Source organism: Salvelinus fontinalis, chromosome 19 (assembly GCF_029448725.1).
Source record: "Salvelinus fontinalis isolate EN_2023a chromosome 19, ASM2944872v1, whole genome shotgun sequence".
NCBI lineage: Eukaryota > Metazoa > Chordata > Actinopteri > Salmoniformes > Salmonidae > Salvelinus > Salvelinus fontinalis.
The window spans coordinates 13350041-13372115 of NC_074683.1; the positions used below are offsets into that span (position 1 = coordinate 13350041).

A 22075-nucleotide genomic window follows, 5' to 3' on the forward strand; every position below is an offset into this window, starting at 1 on the left:
AGAGGTCTTGGCTGATTTCTTTTGATTTTCCCATGATGTCAAGCAGAGGCACTGAGTTTGAAGGTAGGCCTTGAAATACATCAACAGGAACACCTCCAATTAACTCAAATTATGGAATTTAGCCTATCAGAAGCTTCTAACGCCATGACATAATTTTCTGGAATTTTCCAAGATGTTTAAAGGCACAGTCAATTTAGTGTATGTTATCTTTGACCCACTGGAATTGTGACATTAAATTATGAGTGAAATAATCTGTCTGTAAAAAATTATTGGAAAATGTATGTGTCATGCTCTAAGTAGATGTCCTAACAGACTTGCCAAAACTATAGTTTGTTATTAATACATTTGTGGAGTGGTTGAAAAACAAGTTTTAATGACTCCAACCTAAGTGTATGTAAACTTCCGACATCAACTGTTACATGGACAACTAAAAAACATTGTTGAATTTTAGGCTATGGTGTAATGCAATGTTTTGCCTTGTGTGGTAGGTTTTGTGGATTGACACTTACGTAGGTGTCATAACCAGCCATAAAATGTAATACGTGTCGTAACGTCTAAATACATGCTACATGACAGTATTACGACTATATAACAGGTTGACAAGTTACTGTATGTCAGCTGTTATGAAATGTTATAACCATGTCATAACGTGTTGAGACACTGGGTGTCAAGTGTTCACAATATTATTTCGCACAACTGGACTACTGTCTTCAGACTGGTTCAGACCCATATTTCAACTCACCACCTATATTAAACCTGTGCTTGAATACACCGCCCCCATGTGGAACTTATGTCACTACATCCACTTGCTCAGGATCTCTTCAATGGTGATCAGTTACTCAAATTACACAAATGTTTTTTTGTTCTGGAAATTGGTTGCAATACCCTACCTATAATTATGAAGGACGCAAGTGCATTAACTCTTAGGCACAAAATGTATCAACAACTGAAAAGGCTTGTTTAAATAAATATAAAGTAATGTATACTATAAAATACGAGGGTTGCAACGCTCTAAAATGCTGTGTGCCAACAACAGTGTGGGTGTATATAAACGTTTTAATTAGCCAGTAAAGTAGAAGGATGAAAATAATGGAAATACATTTAGCAATGTACAGTTCTGCATAAGTAAATCAAAGACAGTCCATGGTAAAATCCACATCTGCTGTGAGTAAAGGATTGCAGGGGCTGTCTCGACAGTTATTAGCCCACAGAGAGTCCTGTCACTACAGATACAAAGTACCTGTCCAGAAAGACAGGTGGAGGCATTGAAGCAGAAATTGGGCCTCCTACAGGTAGCAAGAGACTGTTCTAACACATACAAAATAGGGAGCGAGACACGATGCCCATTACAGGGTCTCTAGATAAGATAGAGAGCGAGGGGGGAGTGCGTCCATGTCAGGAAGCCATTTTGTAGTGGCCCCCCAAGGACCGCAGGTCAGCGTGAGAATTGCCTCTTGTCCCCATTGCCTCTGTTGACATGCTTGAAGATTTTGGCTTTGTGAGCGGGCTTGCCCTTCTGGTAGCCGAAGCCGCCGCCTCCACCCCTCTTTGTCATCTTCAGTCCTCCTTTGCTGTGAACGTCTGGAGAGGAATGCTGGGTTAAGGGAAACACTGTACTGCACTAAATTGACCAATTGAGAAGACTTTTATCATTACGACCTGGTGGGGGGGGGGGGGGGGGGGGCAGAGGGATGGAATAAAGGATGTTTGACAACAGACATTGACAAACAAGGTATGCAACCCTTCAGAAACGACATTGGTGAAAATATGCCCAGGCAATTGGACGTAGAAAAGGATACTGAGGTCGACGTAGGGAGGCACATTAAAGCCGAAAGACTGTGCCACCATGGGGAGGTTGAGCGTGTTGACACTGTAGATCGCCTTGAGGGAATGAGAGTCGTACGCCCGCACGTAGGACTTGTAGGCCTCCTGGGCTGACTTGTGCAGGTAGTAGTTCTTCTCAATCAGCTTATTCAGCTGCAAAAAAACAAATTGAGAAATCTGAGATTGAGAGTTCAAGGCTTGTCAGATAATTGCATTCACTCCACTGCGTATTTATTTGGACAGTGAAGCTAAAACTTAATATTTGGTTCTATACCACAGCATTTTGGAATAGAGATCAAATGTTTATGTGAGGCGACAAGTATAGAATGTCAACTTTTATACGAGGGCATTTTCAAATAGTGCTTTCAGAAAGTATTCATACCCCTGAACTTATTCAACATTTTGTTGTTACAGTTCAAGTTCAAAATTGATTTAATATAAAAACAATTGTCCCCATCGACACACAATAAACTTTGAAAACTTTGCACACCTGGATTGTAAAATACTTGCTAATTATTATTTTTAAATTCTTCAAGCTCTGAAGTTGATTGTTGATAATTGCTAGACAGCCATTTTCAAGTCTTGCCATAGATTTAAGCTGATTTAAGTCAACTGTAAAAATTCTATGTAATTCCAGTGTAGATTTTGCCTTGTGTTCAAGGTTATTGTCTGCTGAAATGTGAATTTGTCTCACAGTGGCTGTTGGAAAGCAGACTGAACATGGTTTTCCTCTAGGATTTTGCCTGTGCTTATAGCTGCATTCCGTTTCTTTTTATCCTAACAAACTCCCTAGTACTTGCCGATTACGAGCATACCCACAACATGACGCAGCCACTACCATGCTTGAAAATATGAAGAGTGGTACTCAGTGATGTGTGGGATTCACCCCAAACATAACACTTTGTATTCAGGACAAAACGTGAATTTCTTTGCCACAGATTTTTGCAGTACTGTTTAAGTGCCTTGTTGCAAACAGGATGCATGTTTTGTAATATTTTTTTTCCTGTACAGGCTTCCTTTTCACTCTGTAATTTAGGTTAGTATTGTGGAGTAACTACAATATTGTTGATCCACCCTCAGTTCTCATATCACAACCATTAAAACTCTGTCTTAAAATCACCATTGGCCCTGAGCAGTTTCCTTCCTCTCTGGCAACAGAGCTAAAGACACCTGTATCTTTGTAGTGACTGGCTGTATTGATACACCATGCAAAGTGTAATTAATAACTTCACCATGCTCAAAGGGATATTAAGTGCCTGTGCATTTATTTTTTTACACTACCAATTGGTGCCCTTGGTTTCCCCCCTCCTGGTTTTTGTAGTTGATTCTGTGCTTGACAATCACAACTCGATTGAGGGACCTTACAGATAATTCTGTGTGTGGGGTGCAGAGATGGCGTAGTCATTCAAAAATCATGTTAACCACTATTATTGAACACGGAATGAGTCCATGCACCTTATGAGATGTGTTAAGCACATTTTTATACCTGGAATTATTTTGCTTTCTATACCAAGACTCAAGACATTTCAGCGGTAAATGTATTAATTTAAAAAATGTTCTACAACAAATTTCCACTGACATTATGGGGTATTGTGAGTAGATCTGTGATAAAATCTAAATCATTTAAAACAAAATGTGGAAAAAGTAAAGGGGTGTGAATAATTTCTGAAGGCACTGTATATGTTCAACTTTTTTAGAAATGAAAGCACAATGTATCTAGTCCCCTCATTTGTGTATTGAAGTGGTCAAAAGTTTAGTATTCGGTCCCATATTCCTAACAACGCAATGACTACATCAAGCGTGGATACAAACTTGTTAGATGCATTTGCAGTTTGTTTTGGTCGTGTGATTATCAATTTAATCCATTTTGAATTCTGGCTGTAACACAAAACGTGGAATAAGGGGTATGAAAACATTCTGAAGGCACTGTACATAAAAACACCCTCAAATAAAAGATGATAATCTTTACTGTCGCCTCAAAACATTTGATCTCCAATCCAAAAATGCTTGAGTACAGAGCCAAATAAATGTTTTTAGGTTCCTTGTCCAAATAAATACTTTGGGGAGTGTATGTAACAGAAGTTAACTCCTGTTCAAAGGAAGAAGTTGCTTATTATTATTATTACCAGATCAACGAATTAGCCGTTGCAGTCCACATGTGACAGATGTAATGTCAGTTAACTCTGATACACATGCAGAAATATAATGTGGATGAATATCTCACCTGACCCTGGATATCAGAGATCTTTGCCCAAGAGAATTCAAACTCACTCAAAGGAACCTGAGGCGAGATGAAAACACAATCTAAAATGTCAGTTTATAACATATCACTGCGGAAAGAATTAATCTTTTGCATGGTTTTCTTGGTTTTGCTGGGTTGAGGTAAGGTCAGAGATGGTTGGGTTAGGGTCTTACCTTGGCTTGTTTGAGGAAGCGCAGGAAGCCCAGCTCCTCTGGCCTGAGGATTAGGAGGGCGTGGCCTATGCCGTTGATTCCGCGAGCCGTTCTGCCCACCCTGTGGATGTATTCCTAGGAAAAGAGGGAAGAAATAAGGAAGAGGGAAAACGTGAATGCCTATAGGCTAGGCATTATTTCTGGCTAGTGTCAAAGCTGCATGAAACAGTGTCTCAAAAGTCACTAGGTACCTTGGGGTCATCTGGGGGGTCATATTGGACAATCCAGTCCACCTCAGGGATGTCAAGGCCTCTGGCCGCCACGTCTGTACACAGCAGGATGCCTGAGTCGGCGTTACAGAACTGGAAGAAGGTGGTGGTACGCTTGGTCTGCTTTTGTTTCCCCTGAGAGATCAAAGCAAAAGGAGATTAGACGTAAGTCACAGACAGCATTGACCACAGAGGATGCATGCTTCGGTTCGGTTGGCTAGACGAACTGAACGTGCATGCTAGCATACTCCCTTAAAAAGACCATCGCAATGCTAGCCGTGCCACTAGAGATTCTGGGTTCGAGTCCAGGCTTTGTCGCAGCCGGCCGCGACCGGGAGACCCATGGGACAATTGACCCAGCATCGTTAGGGGAGGGTTTGGCTGGCAGGGATGCCTTGCCCCATCACGCACCAGCGACTCCTGCGGCAGGCCGGGCGCACGCATGCTGACACAGTCACCAAGTGTACGGCGTTTCCTCCGACACATTTGTGCGGCTGGCTTCCATGTTGAGTGGGCATTGTGTCAAGAAGCAGTGCAGCTTGGCTAGGTTGTGTTTCGGAAGATGCATGGCTATCGACCTTCGCCTCTCCCGAGTCCGTACGGGAGTTGCAGCGATGAGACAAGACTAACTACCAATTGAATACCATGAAATCGGGGAGGAAAAGGGGTAAAAAAAAATAATAAAAGACCATCGCTTGAAAAATGAGAAAGCGGCAATGGTAATATTTGTCCTTGAGACACCGTAGCCAAAACAGTCCGAATTAATCTAACTCAAGAAATCTGTCATTGATTGACATTTTTGCCAAGCATATTACAGTACATGTTAATGTTTAATGCCACAGTACAATATTTGGTCATATCATATTATAACACATATCAATGTGCTATAATGGTTTAAGGCCTTTAGACCCAATTGTGGAAATATCAGTCATCTCTGCGGCAGACAAATGAGAGAGAATGCCTTGTGGAGTCAGACTGGGGTTCACTGTAGCAAAGCTCAAAAATTGAGTCAGATAACAGCCTGAAAACTGCTGACACAGAGTGTAGCCCGCAATATGTTGCGAGTCTTGGAACTAGCTTGCTGTTACTCGAGACACAGATTAATTATATTTTAGTTTGGGCCTGTGGTGTATATGGCTTGAGTGTCTTTTAGACTCAAAGGGCTCAGAATAACTTCCTGAGACAAGTGAATAAAGTGAGTTGGGTCATGTTCAGCAGGCACTAAACAGATAAACCGTCAGAAACGGGAAGGTACTATCTAAACTTGTCCTATAGAACACACATTTTTGGTTTCTTTTGCAAAACGCTTTGCTATGGTGTGCCCTAATGTTTACAACCCTGAGGGGTATACTACAAAGCAGGATTAAGGAGTTAGCCAGGTAACTTGCCTACATGTTATAAAATACATGTATATATTTAAAAAAATGTATTTTAAAAGATAAGCATGAAACGAGCATGGTAAAATTGACTCAAGAACCCAACACGCATAATAGTTGAGCTTTCTTAATGACAGAGGTGACAACTCACGTGGATGGCCATGACAGGCAGGTCAATGTAGTTGAGCAGCTCGTAGTGGAACTTGACCGACATGCAGGAGGAGAAGAACACCATCAGCTTCTTGTTGCGGTTCTTCTTCAGGAAGGTGAAGAGCAGCATGAAGCGCTTCTCTGAGGGACACACCACGTAGCCCTGAAAACCAAGACAATGTTTACATATCAGACCACGCATCCCTGAAGCACCAGAGACAACCCGGAGAACCACATCCCTGTCCGATTCTAACTGATGTGAGGTTTACCTATAACCTTGCCGTGGATGAGACACGGTAAGGTCTCAAACGACCCAATACTCTAACCAAAAACATTAAAGCTTTGCTACTTTCAGATACTTTGAGTCTTGGGACAAGTGACGACTATCCGCTTAACTTAACTAGCTACAACAAGCGGACCCCCTGGCTCGTCATGCACGAGTATCGTCACTCTGCAGCAGTGAGTCGTGTTGTTTACCTGCTCCAGGCCGTCCACGGTTGCGTTGTCCTTGTTGTCGTCCACACCCACGTAGAGGGGCTCCTTCTTCAGGGAGATACGGGCCAGGTCCTCCACCTTACGGGTCTGGGTGGCCGAGAACAGCATGGTCTGCCTCCGCTCTGAGGAACAATGCACGTTGAACATGTTAAACACTGGGAGATACACAGAGACAAATAGCATCAAACTCCATAGTACAGTATGCGCAAAGACGTTTAAAGCCATGAGGTGGGTACATACTTGGCAGGAGTTTGATGATCTGCTTCAGCTCCTCCTCGAAGCCGACCTCCAGGATACGGTCAGCTTCGTCAATAATCAGACACTGGAGGTTCTTATACATGAAGCCGGCAGTATTCTACAGAGAGCAAGGGGGTGGAGAGAAACCAATGAAAAGAGTCCAGGACTGAACGTGTGCAAAAATCTAGGTCCGACCCCATTTCGTCGACTGGTCCATTATTTGGTCGACAGATGTGTTTTGTCGAGTGGTCGCAAATTAATTGTATTTATTTTATGGCAGACACACTTGTCTGATTCACACCCGCCTCAGTGGACTGATCCATTGTGGAGGCTGCGGAGACGGCACAGTCTAGCACAGGCATCGCAAGCAATTTGATAACATTTTGGAAATAAGTGAAATTGCATTGGTTTTCCAGAAATGGCTACTGCTTTGGACCTGACACCGTTTGAGAGTATTCCTTGGGTCTACAGTATGTGAAGATGTGTCTTTGGTCTAATTAAAAAATGTTGAGTCAAGGAGGGGCTGTGTGGCTAAGATGCACAAGGCGTGTCTCTCCCCAGAATGTGCTCTCCTGACAGTTTTTGCACATTCATTGTTTCATAACTTCATTGTATGAATTGTTTGAGTGTTAGTGTCTATCAATTCCCCATTACTTATATATCACCAGTCGTACATTTACTGTTAATCCCCATCATTTTTAATCTACAATGTTTGTTGGTTATGGTAACTACTGTTAATGCATTCAGTATACTATTACAGTCGTTTACCGTTCTCATTGTTGGAGTGGACACGTTATTTGCTCAAAACGTATTTAATTTCGGAGTCTTGTCAATTTATTAATCGTCTTTTGTTTGGAGAGCTCCTGTCAATGTTGAGTAAGAACGCACAACTGACTACGCGTCGGAGTAGGCGACCTGGCCTGTGAGCAAACGTAGAAATGTACCCATTTGGGGACGTCTGATAGTATTTCTGATTGTCGTCACTCACCACCAAAGTGGAGCTTCTCAAAAAGCAAGTTAGCAAAGTCTGTTTTTACCTGCATTGAATGACAATTAGGGCTGCCCGACAATGTGTGTGTGTTGTGGACCGAGTGTGATTTGTTCTTTCGACCAATCGATCGGTCAACATTTTAAAATGTGTATTTTTCCATATATAGACACACCCTATGTTTGAATAAAATAAACGATATGTAGGCGACTGAACTTGACTGAAAACTTTTAATCGCAGTGCTTAAAGTAAGAAATCATTCAAGAGGGAGCAGAGATCAATACAGCGTAATCAGAAAGGGGAAAAAAAAAAAAAAAACTGTTCCCGACCATCCTCCTCCTGCTGCTGGCCTTCGCAGATTCTGCCATTACGCTCCTGAAATTTCCGTCAACCTTTTCCAACTGGAGTGCCAAGTTATCGTACCATTACTACTAATCTGCGTGCCAGTTACGATTTTCATGGAACAGTTTGATTTATAATAAAGCCTTCATCTCTCAAAATCAATGTCACGTGGTTCATCAAAATTCCATCTTAAAGTAACTTATATTGCTATTGCCAACTATGCGCTGCATGAGGCAAATGGTCACACCAGATACTGACTGGTTTTCTGATCCACGCCCTACATTGTTTTTTTTTGGGGGGGGGGGGGGGTCTGATCAACAGATGCATATCTGTATTCCCAGTCATGCGAAATCCATAGATTAGGGCCTACTGAATTTATTTCAATTGACCGATTTCCGTATATGAACTAACACAGTAAAACCTTGAAAGGGTTGCGTTTATATATATTTTTTCAGTGTACAATCTGATCCTTAGTCAACATTGCGGTGCTCAGAGGTTACCTGGTCCCAACTTTGATATATATGAATACAGTTACTGTTCTTATCACCATGGTTACCTGGAGGTGGTCAAGCAGTCTGCCGGGCGTGGCCACCAGGATGTTGACGCCATTGGCCAGCCTCTGGGCCTCGGCCGTGCGGTTGCTGCCGCCCATGATCAGGCCGAAGGTGTGCACGTGGTGGGTCATCAGCTCCTTCATCACGCCGTACGTCTGCATGGCCAACTCGCGCGTTGGGGACAAGATCACCACGCCTGTACCTTAGGATAGTGGGGAGCAGGGCTGCGTCTCAGGCACATTTCAGTTCAGTTCCAAGGCCCTTTCTTTAGAGTCTAGACCCTACACCATTGATGTTAACAGAGCTAGTAAGACCGGATGGGTGAAAGGTAATGAGGGAAATTGTGCCTAGTCTACTGGAGAGTTGAGTCAAAAACATTGCCATATTTCTTACTCCTACCCAGTCCTTTCATATCTGAACACCCAGAAAAGGTGTCTACACACTCCACGGAGACAATAGATACAGCGCAGTGCTGAAATGTTGTTTTTAGTCACAAAAGGGGCGGCTCCTTGTAATATGCTTCGCCATTCAACATAATTTTGCGCTACCCGAAAATTTAAAAGTGCCTTATTCCTTGATCTGATCAACAGGCTACGCATGAAAGTAGCATTGATAACCAATTATAACCTCAGCAACTGTTCAAACAAGCAACCAAACATTGTAGCCTTATTAGAATCCACCCCAAAAGGTATTTTGGTGTGAAGTAATAACTACTACTACACGGTAAAAACAGCTGATAGCCAAGTGCCTTCTCTATTTTTAGCTGATATGGGAGCGAATACATTGAAGATGCATATTAAATTGGGATAATGTTTTAAGTTACACAGGCGAGTAGGCAAAAAAAATATCTGCCAGGACTAATTATTTCACATGGGTGACATGTGGGATGCTAAGTAACCTACACCTTACTGACAGGCACAAAACATGGTCATGTAAATCAAACATTAACTTTCATTACATGTAGGCCTAGCTATTATTTAAATATGCACTTAGTTCTTTCGATTTAGCTTCCAGCTGTGATGATGTTTTCAACAGAAAAATCTCTGCCATCACCCCCTTGTGAACTTTGCTGTTTGGGAGAAACGCATGGACCGGCGAGGTATCATGTTACCAAAATGTGTCCACTGCACCAAAATTCCATAGATATCGATATATGCACGTGAAGCTTGTAGCATTATGATGCAGAATGTTTATAACATTGAACCAATATAGACGGTTGAAGCAATCTACTAATCTTACCATTTCTGGGCATGAACTTAAGTTTGTAGATGAGCTCGATGGAGGGGATGAGGAAGGCCAGAGTTTTACCACTGCCAGTCTTAGCAGCAGCCAGGATATCTCTAGAAGAGTCAACATATATATAAAAGGGAGTCATTTATCAAGTCAAAACAATATTAGCCTACTCAGTCCTTTATCAGTCCTGTAGGGCTGATTCTGGGATGCAAGTCACCAACTTTGGGTGGTCCTGCATGGATTTTCACAGAGCTCTGCTTTAGACATGCAGTGATACATGAACAGGTGGTGATTCCGCCTAACATGAAACTTGGGAGATAAACTGTAGGCGTACCTTCCCTCCAGTAGGGGCTGTATGCTTTTGTGTTGGATCTCAGTCATGTGCTCAAAGCCCATCTCCTTCACACCCTTCAGAGTGTTCTCACTCACCAGAGGCGCCAGAGAGGCAAACAGCGTGTCCTCAAACGCACCTGAGACACAGAAACCACAGTTAACAGTTCCCACCTCTGTAGGTGTTTGCATGGAAGGGCTCTAGTCTAGCACTAACACACAGGGATGGGCACGGTTATTCTAATATCCAAACTGACATTTGTATTCGAATAGGCCTACTTGCGAGAGTAGGTCGATTCATAAAATAAAAATCATAGGCCTAGCTTAACAATGAAAAGGCTTTGTCTCAATTAAATAAAATGATCGATGTGACATTGCTACACACAATGACATTTGAAATGCTCAATTTAATAAAACAAACTTTTGAAAGTAATTTTCAAGACATGCGCCCAATAAAAAGACATAGGCTTCCGTATAGCCTACACAAGTTCCACGCGTTGCGTGTAGATTGTTGGCAATACAGTCAGAGGCACCACGTGAAGTGGGAGATCACTAATCAATGACAAATGGAAGCAAAATTACATAATTAAGTTAGATAAATGAGAAGGCGACAATGAACAACCGACAGGTAGGCTGTGGTTTATTCTGAATGGAATGTTGTAGACAAGGAACGGGGAGCGCAGTCAAATAGCCTAAACTATTCTAGTTGGCTAGCTAACATCTGACTATCTTTGCTAGCTTCTTTACATCGTTTTGATGCAGTAGAGACAGGCACTGCCAGATGGGATGATAGATAACCTATGCCATTTACAATTTTGTCTAACTAGCGTGAGTCACTTGATACATTTTCACCCCTCTCCCTCTGGTGTCTCACACCGCTGGCCCCTGCCCAACTTGCTTAAAGTTACAAAAAAAACTAACTTTTATTCTAAATAGTGAAATGATTTTAAATGCCCATCCCTACTAACACAGGACACGGCAAGTAGACTGACTGGGGATTACCTACAGTAAAGGACCATGGTTACCAGGAAGATAAAACACAGACTATTATACATATTTGTATGCTGGCAGAGGCTCAATTGTAAATAGTTCCTGGCCCATATCTAAGAATGAGAAAGGATTGCTACACAACATGCACAACTGACAAGGCTAACATTTGGTTGTGTAAAGGCCTCTGATTGACCAATGTCTATGTCATTGAACATGGAATACCTGTCAAGCCAGATGGGAGCTCTGGTTCATCTTCCTCCTCATTTTCCCCAAGCTTCTCTCCTTCCCCATCCTCACTTCCCTCTTCATCATCCTCCCCCTCATCTACCTGTTCAAGAGGCTGTGTGGGTTTTTCTGTGGTCTGATCAGCATCCTCCTCTGTCACATCCTCCTCCTTCTTCGCTTTTTTCACACCTACATTAGAAACATTAAATATTCTTTGACAAGGACAAGATTCAATAACTTGGGAAACGGACACTTTTAGCCATTTACCCCTTGAATGGTTCAACAACCATTCTAATAAACGACTGAGTGGTACACAACATTACCTGGCTGTTCAGTGGTGTTAAGCTTTCTTTTCTTTTTCTTCTTGACAAAATGTTCTGTGTCCACCTTCGCCGACACATTCTTCTCTTTTTGCTGCTTATTCGTGGGTTTGGCATTCTGTGGCTTTGATATTGCTGTGGCCACCTGACTCCTTTCATCACAACACTCATCTGGAAGTCCGTTTGCGTCGTCTGTGAAAAACGTAAGTCACACAGAATAATACATATATTTTTTAATCACATCAACTAGGCTATCATTCAACGAACTAGCTACGTGGCAGCAAACCTTAGCTAACGGACTAACTGGCAACTTCATTCAAATATAGCCGATATCAATAACGGGAAGAGAATTCATGGTCTCAAAACCAACAATGTACAACAATGTTTCGCTTGTGTCTAAGATTAGTAACACATTAAAACAATTAAAAGCAGTACTGTAGTAACTAGCTATAAAAACACCACAAGCTAACTGAATGGAGATCATGTTCATTCACTCGTTACAATCGTTGGTTTAGCTACGTGTATTAACTAAAATACTGTCTTTAATGCGTGATTTCCGATATAGACAACACTGCAGAGACATACTAGCTAGTTAAGGTAGCTAACATAGGCAAAGGCTACTTGGCCTTGCTTCGAGGTGGGCTAGCGCGATAAAGTGTCAATACAACTTGTCGACAATGATTTCAGTACTGGAAAAACAGTTACCATTATCTTCCTCATTTTTCCGTTTCTGAAGTAGCTTTCGCTCTTTGTTCTTTTCGCTTCTTTTCTGGATTTTCTGCCGAAGAAGCCTCATCTGAAGATCTGCCATGATTGCAGCTGAGCACGCACACACGTGGAACTCTTCTTCTTCGCTGGCGTTTATCGGTGATTGGCATCCAACGTTATGGTGCATTACCGCCACCTACTGTACTGGAGTCTGGGCCAGGGATAAACTCAATTTTACCTGCCAGCCCCATTGCTCTTAATTAAAAAAGAGAACAAAAGTTACCCCTTGACTTATTCCACATTTTTGTTGTGCTACAGCCTGAATTCAAAATCGAATTAATATATGTTTTTCTCAGCCATCAATACACAATACCCCATAATGAGAGTGAAAATGTTTTTAGAAATGTTTGCAAATTTATTGAAAATTAAATACAGAAACATCTTATTTACATAAGTATTCACACAATATTTTGTAGAAGCACCTGGGTAAGCCTCTAAGAGCTTTCAATACCAGGATTGTGCAATATTTTCCCATTCATATTTTAACAATTCTTCAAGGTCTGTCAAAATTGATTGTTGATTATTGCTAGACAACCATTTTCAGGTCTTGCCCACCACCAACAGGTGCCCTTCTTTGCAAGGCAATGTAAAACCTCCCTGGTCTTTGTGGTTGAATCTGTGTTTGAAATTCACTGCTCAACTGAGGGACCTTACAGATAACTATATGTGTGGGTTACAGAGATGAGGTAGTCATTCAAAAATCATGTTAAACACTATTATTGAACACGGAGTGAGTCCATGAAACTTATATGACTTGTTAAGCAAATTGTTACTCCTGAACTTAAGGGGTTTAATACTTACTGACTCAAGACATTTCAGCTTTTCATTTTTTATTAATTTCTAAAAAATTAGACAAACATAATTCCACTTTGACATTATGGGGTACTGTGTGTAGGCCAGTGACCAAAAAAATCTGAATTTAATACATTTTAAATTCAGGCTGTAACACAACAAAACGTGGGGGAAATCAAGCGGTGTGAATACTATTTGAAGTTACTGCAACTAGCCTGGCTTGCTGACAATTCTGACAAGTCAAACATTTTACCTTGTTTCTGGTGCATGTTTTTCATGACACTCGTTTGCTGCAACAAGTGGCAACTTTGTTTCAAAGTTTCATCATGGAATTGTTAAGCGGCACCATTATCGTGGAAACGTTTTCAACTGCACATCACATGTTCTTGATCTTAATGCCCCGTCTTTAGTCAGCTGTTGTACAACACATTCTAAAACTAGGTAGTTTTATCTCTGATCTAGGTCAGGGATGGTCAACTCCAATCCTCGGGGGCTTGATTGGTGACCCACTTTTGCCCCAGGCCCAGCTAACACGACTCCAATAATCAACTAATCATGATTTTCAGTTTAAATGCAATTAGTTTTATCAGGTGTGATAGTTAATTCTATAGACAAAATACTTATGAAATAGTATTCTATCTTTCAGCGAAAGGAGGCTACAATAACAATGTCGAAGGTGAAGTATTACCGCATTGAAAACTGCAAAGGACTACACCGAAATCCCAGAACTTCAGGAGAGGAGTGTTTAGAAGACTGGGTTCTCAAATCGGACTACCAAAGAGATTGATCCTGACATCAGATGTCCCAAGCCTTCCTGAAGTGACACCACCAACAACGGCTGAGCAGCTACAACTTCAAGGAGATGTCGCCACGCAACACAGTGTGCAGTAAGCACACCTTTGAGCTGGGAAGGACCTGAGCTTTCAGTGTTGTCAGACTTGGTCATTCCCGGGAAGTGAGAAAACCTACAGAGTACTCAGAATTATTGATGAAAGAGGTGGCCTACAGCCAAGCATATAAATCATAGAAATAAGTGAAGTTTGTGTGGGCAACAATACTTGTGAATTTTTTTAATCATTATTGGACTTTTGGAATGCTTTTTAAATGATTTACTAAACTGTTCTCCCGTCAGACAAAATTAAATGGATCTATTTAAATAATGAATATGTATTCGGAGGGCAGAAATATTTAAATATTAAAGCATTATACCTCTCACTAAAGGCTTCAGTCATACAAAAGTTATACTGAAATCCAAACTGGTTCTCTAGCAAATTAGTAAGAATGTCTCACCCTGTGTTCAAGAAAAGGTCTTTTTCCCCTTTATTCAGATTACAAACTCTCACTTTCAGTTATTTGAAAAGGAAATAATCTCCCAAATATCGCTATTTTTAAAACAAGCCATAGAAAGTTGGTTGCAATTTCAGTTTAATCCACCAGAAAAGACAGAACAAATAATACAACAAATATTGTGGTTAAACTCAAATATACTAATTGATAAATAAAACATTATTTTATTTATTTTTTAACAAAGGTATAATCTTCGTAAATTATATCATAAATACGACTGGTGGAGATATGTCATACATGCAGCTAACTAAAACATATGGAAATGTCTGCTCTACCCAAAACAACCAACCAATTGCGGCATTACCACAAAAAATATATATGGGGGATGGAAGTAATGCAGACAATTACATTGATGGAAGCTACAATCTATATTCAATATTAAAGCTGATCTACCCCCTAAAGAAATGATTAAAATCTTCTTCCTAGATAACAATGCTCCTGACGGTTTACACTTCAAATTAGCAGACCAACAGGTGGGTAGAGATACCAGAAAGACGGATGGACTACCCTGGTGAAAATACAGTACAAAACAAGTGCCTCCGATTACACAGATCAGGTCAAATAGATTTATTAGGGAGATAAACAAGAATACATGGTAGTCTCTGTAACCTACCTCAAAATAACAAAAGCACAGTGTAAGGGAAACATTCTGATTAAGTACGGAACTAATATCATCCAGACCAAGGAAAAATTAACAGAAAATGACACAAAGTTATCACCAAATTGAGTATTTTTCTTAAATGGGATCCAAATTAAAGATAAAGTACAGTGTAGTCGTGGAAAGTGTTTAACTATTATGTAAACATACTTGGCGACTTACAGTAGTGAGTGCATACATTTTCATATTATTGTTTTATGCAGGTAGCGGCCCTGCTGTGGCCTGCTGGAGGTCATTTTGCAGGGCTCTGGCAGTGCTCCTCCTTGCACAAAGGCGGAGGTAGCGGTCCTGCTGCTGGGTTGTTGCCCTCCTACGGCCTCCTCCACGTCTCCTGATGTACTGGCCTGTCTTCTGGTAGCGCCTCCATGCTCTGGACACTACGCTGACAGACACAGCAATCCTTCTTGCCACAGCTCGCATTGATGTGCCATCCTGGATGAGCTGCACTACCTGAGCCACTTGTGTGGGTTGTAGACTCCGTCTCATGCTACCACTAGAGTGAAAGCACCGCCAGCATTCAAAAGTGACCAAAACATCAGCCAGGAAGCATTTAGGAACTGAGAAGTGGTCTGTGGTCACCACCTGCAGAATCACTCCTTTATTGGGGGTGTCTTGCTAATTGCCTATAATTTCCACCTTTTGTCTATTCCAAATGCACAACAGCATGTGAAATTTATTCTCAATCAGTGTTGCTTCCTAAGTGTACAGTTTGATTTCACAGAAGTGTGATTGACTTGGAGTTACATTGTGTTGTTTAAGTGCTCCCTTTATTTTTTTGAGCAGTGTATATTAAACATTTTCTGAATCATTATTACATACTTTAAAAGTGGTTATACATTTGTGAATAACTATCTTACTAACATTTACACATGTGGGAATAATGATTAATACATTATGAATAAACTATTTACTAATGCATTATAATGCTTTATTACAAGGTGATATTTTTATTTGTGTTACCATAACTTTTAGTTTTTCAGAAAGATAAGCTTAATATGGGCATGGTTTAATTCACTCAACAACCAAAAGCATCAACAGTTATTTCTGGTTGTTTATTGAAGTTAGCTGAATGTTTTTACGATTGTTTTCCTCTGGTTTGAGGGGGTCTTGTGTGAAGCCTGGTCTTGGGGAACATCAGGAGGAGGCCAGAGTCAGAGGAGCGTAGGGAGCAGCCAGGTCAGCCAGGTCAGAGCAGCCAGGTAGCTGTGGGAGGTAGGAGGGGGGCCGAGTCATGTAGGGTCTTGAAAGTGTGAAGTTGAACTTTGAAGTTTATCCTCTCCTTCATTGGGAGCCAATGAATGTCCTGGAGGATTTAATACAGTACACTACTGGGAAATATCCGGTTTTTGTTTTCATACAATGAAATGTTCATAGTTACTATTTATTAAGAGCTTTAGTAATATTACCACTACATTGCAAACATTTTGTACAAGCCCAATGCCTATCTACTTCAGTTCAACAAACACATGGGGGCAGCAAACCTTTATTGTCGGGGAGCTGGCCAGTGAAATGCATTCTCCTTACCATTGAACCTCATATTGAAAGGATCACTGATTTGGCAGTGATTTGGGAGGGAGAATTCACATTTTACACCATTCTACTTTGCACCTATCCAATTACATGTTATCTTGTGGAAGAAAGGAAGGAATAATACAAGAAAAATACAATGACAATGGAATAATTATCAATTATTTGAACAAATACCTGCTATTACAAAATACTGGAGGCTGTAAACAGATGTGCTAAGCAATTTCTGAGGCAAGATTTCTGATCTTAATGTGTTACTTTATTTATAAATGTCCCTGTTCGTGATAATACTCCGAAAATAATTTTGGGTAAATTAAGCAATAAGGCACGAGGGGGTGTGGTATATGGCCAATATATCACGGCTAAGGGCTGTTCTTAGGCACGAGTGTCACGATCTGACCATAGTTCTTGTGTGTTTTCCTTGTTTTGTGTTGGTCAGGATGTGAGCTGGGTGGGCATTCTATGTTTTGTGTTTCTATGTGGGGATTGTCATTGGCCTGATGTGGTTCTCAATCAGAGGCAGGTGTTTGTCATTGTCTCTGATTGGGAACCATATTAAGGTAGCCTGTTTTGTGTTGGGATTTGTGGGTGGTTGTTTCCTGTCTTTGTGTTCGTTTCACCAGAGAGGACTGTTTCGGTTTGCCACGTTTGTTATTTTTGTATTTTGTAAGTGTTCACGTTATTCGTCTTTATTAAATCATGTTAAGCACAAACTACGCTGCGTCTTGGTCTGATCCCTGCTACACCTCCTCTTCAGACGAAAAGGAGGAAGGCTGCCGTTACAACGAGGTTCCTTATTGCTTAATTATACCCCAAATGTTTATAATAATATACACATACTGTACATAAATAATGTACTGTACAGTGCCTTCAGAAAGTATTACATTTAAGTCATTTAGCAGACGCTCTTATCCAGAGCGACTTACAGTACAGTGCATACATTTTATTACATACTGAGACAAGGATATCCCTGCCAAACCCACCCTAACCCGGACAACGCTATGCCAATTGTGCGTCGCCCCACGGACCTCCCGGTTGCGACAGAGCCTGGGCGCGAACCCAGCCCAGCCTGGGCGCGAACCCAGAGACTCTGGTGGCGCAGCTAGCACTGCGATGCAGTGCCCTAGACCACTGCGCCACCCAGGAGTTATTAGTATTAGTATAGTATTAATTCCCATTGACGTATTACACATTTTGTTGTGTTACAGCCTGAATTCAAAATTGATTAAATAGATTATTTTCTCACACCCGTCTACACAAAATACCCCATGGAGACAAAGTGAAAACAGGTTTTTAGAAGATTTTGCTAATTTATTAAAAATGAAATACAGAAATGCCTAATTTACATAAGTATTCACACAGCGATTACAGCTGTGACTCTTTCTGGGTAAGACTAAGAGCTTACCACACCTGGATTGTACAATATTATTCTTTAAAAAATATTCAAGCTCTATCAAGTCGGTTGATGATCATGGCTAAACAGTCATTTCCAAGTCCTGCCACAGATTTTCAAGCCGATTTAAGTCAAAACTGTAACCAAGCCAACATTCAATGTTGTCTTAGTAAGCAACTCCAGGGTACATTTGGCCTTGTGTTTTAGGTTATTGTCCTGCTGAAAGGGGAATTTTCTCCCAGTGTCTGGTGGAAAGCAGACTGAACCAGGTGTTCCTCTAGGGATTTGCCTGTGCCAAGCTCTATTTATTTTCTTGTTATTTAAAAAACCTTATAGTCCTTGCCGATGACAAGCAAGCTCATAACATGATGCAGCCACCAACCATACTTGAAAATATGAAGAATGATACTAGTGATGTGTTGTGTAGGATTTGGCCCAAACATAACACTTTGTATTCAGGATATAAAGTTAACTTCTTTGCCACATTGTTATTTGATGTTTTATTTTATTGTTTTGCTGCAAATAGGATACATGTTTTGGAATATTTGTATTCTGTACAGGCTTTCTTCTTTTCACTATTTCATCCATTGTTGATCCATCCTCAGTTTTTTCCTATCACAGCCAATAAACTCTGTAACTGTTTTAAAGTCACCATTGATCTCATTGTGAAATCCCTTAGCAGTTTCCTTCCTCTCCGGCAACTGTGTTAGGAAGGACGCCTGTATATTTGTAGTGACTGGGTGTATTTATACACTATCCAAAGTTTAATGAATAACCATGCTTAAAGGGATATTCATGCTTCTACACCTGCATTGCTTGCTGTTTGGGGTTTTAGGCTGGGTTTCTGTACAGCACTTTGAGATATCAGCTAACGTAAGAAGGGCTATATAAATACATTTGATTTGAATTGATTCATTGTCTGCTTTTTTTACCCATTTACCAATAGGTGCCCTTCTTTGCAAGGCATTGGAAAGCCTCCCTGGTCTTTCTGGTTGAATCTGTGTTTGAAATTCACTGCTCGACTAAGGGATCTTACATATAATTGTATTTGTGGAGAACAGAGATGAGGTAGTCATTCAAAAATCATGTTCATCTTAAACACTCTTATTGCACACAGTGAGTCCATGCAAATTATTATGTGACTTGTTAAGCAATTCTTTTCTCCTGAACTTAGTTAGCCATGACATAACAAAGGGTTTGAATACTTATTTACTGAAGACATTTCATCTTTTCATTGTTTATTCATTAATTTGTAAATCCATAATTCTACTTTGACATTATGGGGTATTGTGTCTAGGCCAGTGACACTAAATCAAAATGTAAATTTCAGGCTGTAATGCAACAAAATGTGGAAAAATTCAAGGAGTGTGAATACTGTACACAACACAATGAAAACAAATATATCTGTTTGGATTCTTCTGAGAAATGTGCCCTTCTCAGATAAAATGGACAAATAGAGTGTTGCGTTTACGCACTGAAGGTAGGTGAGGAGTCAAACGCAGGATAGCAGAGATGTCAGTGTGGCGTATATTTTAATAAGGGCAAGTCCAAAAACACGCTACAGTACAATACCCCAAAACAACGCCCAAGACAATGGGAACTAACAGTACTCCCGTAAGGCGCAAAAACACAACGCACCTTACTATAATAACCACACGCGAAATACACTGAGGAAAGCCTCCACAAGCAACAAGAAAAATAATCCCGCACAAACCTAAGCGGGTAAACAGGGGTGAATATACACACAGAAATGAAAGCAAATTAAAACCAGGTGTGAATGAACCAAAGACAAAACAAACGGAAAAGGAAACATGGATCGGTGATGGCTAGTAGGCCGGCGACGCCGACCGCTGAGCACCGCCTGAACAGGGAGAGGAACCACCTTCGGTGGAAGTCTTGACATAGAGTCCATCACTTACAGTAATACAGTACAGTAATACCAGCTGAATTGCAGCGGAGGAAGATAAATAAAGAAATAAAACCTCTATAGTAAATAAGAAATGAGAGGTATCTCTAATGTACTTGCAGTTTTTTTTCAATCGCTTTGGTGCAATTTTCACAACTCAAAACAAATCACCAAAAAGGCAGTTCTTTCAAAACTCTGAGGACATTTGCAATGGACTAAGTACAACACACAAAATCACACAGTCACTTTTTCACCAAACTTAATCTAGAAATACAGGTGTCACATTGCAATACATGTTTACATAAAGTAATTTCCTTTCACAATTAGTTTTGACATGATTTTCTTCTGATTTTTAAAATACATTTTACTATTACTTAATCTAACTGCTCTTAATTTTTAATCTCTTAACCGTTTGGCAAACCTAAAGATTTTATACTGGTTTGTCCACTACAGATTTTGAGAATGACATAATGAAAATGTATGTTTGTAAATTCTAAATATATAAAGTGTAGTGTACTATGCCTATTATATAAAGTGTAGTGTACTATGCCTGCACACTGTAGTGTACTATGCCTATTATGATTTTACTTCACAGTAAGTAAAACTGAATAACACAGGACCACTACAATACTGTAAAGTACAATCCATGATAAGAATACAGTGTCATGACTCTCTCTCCTTGGTGAGAATCAAAGGTGCCAGATCAGGGAGTTGGGCCAGTTTGACGACTTAACAGCCGGTCATAAATAGTTTGCAGAAACTCTCCCTCTGGCTCTCTAGTATGGGAAGGTAAAAATCCCTTTGTTACAGAGAGACTTTTGCCGCCAAAAACTCTAACATCCAAAAGTGGATAATGGAACAATATTTCTAACATAAAGAATGTGGAAAATGATCAGTGGGGACTTAAAGAACAATCCTGTCACATTGTTTTTTATTTTGTGATGTCATTAAGGATGGTATATCAAAGTAACTCTGAAAGTGTACGTGTCCTATGTATCAGGTTTACATCTAAATGTTGTGAAAAAGTGGTCCTAGATCTTTGACTAAAAACACGAGGGGGGAAGGAAGACAATCCCCTCTGATACAACTGTTGGTACGTCTGAAGTATCTATTCTAACGAAGCTCTACTACTAAGAAGGACATTGTGACCTCTGGTGGACAACCAGAGCCTTACATCGAGCCACTACCCATAGACGGATCAATTGGTTTCAAGAGAGACGACAGAGAAAGACATCTACGCGTAAATATATAGTCAATTTCTAATCCGAATTAGCGGTGGATAGGGTGCTAAGTATTCTGGTTACTGTGAGCGTAGTTTCCAAATGTATGTACGATAAGTTGACTCTTGTTTGTCTCTCCCTCTCTTTATCTTTCCCCACCCCTTTCCATTGTGTATCCGCCATATCATGTCAGTCCACTAGGGACTTTTATCTCATGTAAGTGTGTATGGGTATTCTGTGTTATTATTTAGTTAGTTAGTAAATACATAATTAAGACATCAATCTAAATCTATGTGAGGCTTGGATTTGCAAACGAAAAGGTTTTTCCCCAGGTGCATGAACAATGAGGACATTTACTGCGATGTCGATGAGAACCTATGGCAAAATGCTCTAGACCGGCTTGATGCAAACTAGTGCCTGCAAATGGTTATGTTTCTTTCATTTCTTTCATTTTCTGCATTTGCTTACAGTGACCTACAGTACCAGTCAAAAGTTTGGACACACCTACTCATTCAAGGGTTTCTTTATTTTTCCTATTTTCTATAACCTAGAATACGAGTGAAGTCATCACAACTAACTAACACATATGGAATCATGCAGAAACCAAGAAAGTGTTAGACAAATCAAATTATATTTTATATTTGACATTCTTCAAAGTAGCCATCCTTTGCCTTGATGACAGCTTTGCACACTCTTTGAATTCTCTCAACCAGCTTCATGCGGTAGTCAACTGGAAT

General features: G+C 40.5%; 1 protein-coding gene across 1 annotated transcript; it reads right to left on the minus strand.

Moving 5' to 3' along the window:
• Positions 1-1038: 1038 nt before the first annotated feature.
• LOC129816401 (ATP-dependent RNA helicase DDX18-like) lies at positions 1039-12590 on the minus strand. The gene is made up of 14 exons (XM_055870846.1): positions 12433-12590; positions 11731-11919; positions 11405-11596; positions 10197-10332; positions 9869-9969; positions 8632-8831; positions 6749-6863; positions 6491-6630; positions 6015-6176; positions 4470-4622; positions 4240-4353; positions 4049-4105; positions 1800-1977; positions 1039-1581 (listed from the first exon to the last, which is right to left on the minus strand). Exons 1-14 carry the CDS (start codon positions 12536-12538, stop codon positions 1436-1438), a joined length of 1989 nt encoding a protein of 662 aa, XP_055726821.1. The 5' UTR covers positions 12539-12590; the 3' UTR covers positions 1039-1435.
• Between the last annotated feature and the right edge of the window lie 9485 nt (positions 12591-22075).

Coding starts and splice junctions, on each gene's coding strand:
- LOC129816401 (XM_055870846.1), bottom strand. CDS start 12,538: ATGGCAGATCTTCAGATGAGGCTTCTTCGGCAGAAAATCCAGAAAAGA. Junction 4,354..4,469: donor ACCCCCCAGATGACCCCAAG/GTACCTAGTGAC, acceptor CTCTTTTCCTAG/GAATACATCCACAGGGTGGG. Junction 1,978..4,048: donor TCTCTGATATCCAGGGTCAG/GTGAGATATTCA, acceptor GTTTTTTTGCAG/CTGAATAAGCTGATTGAGAA.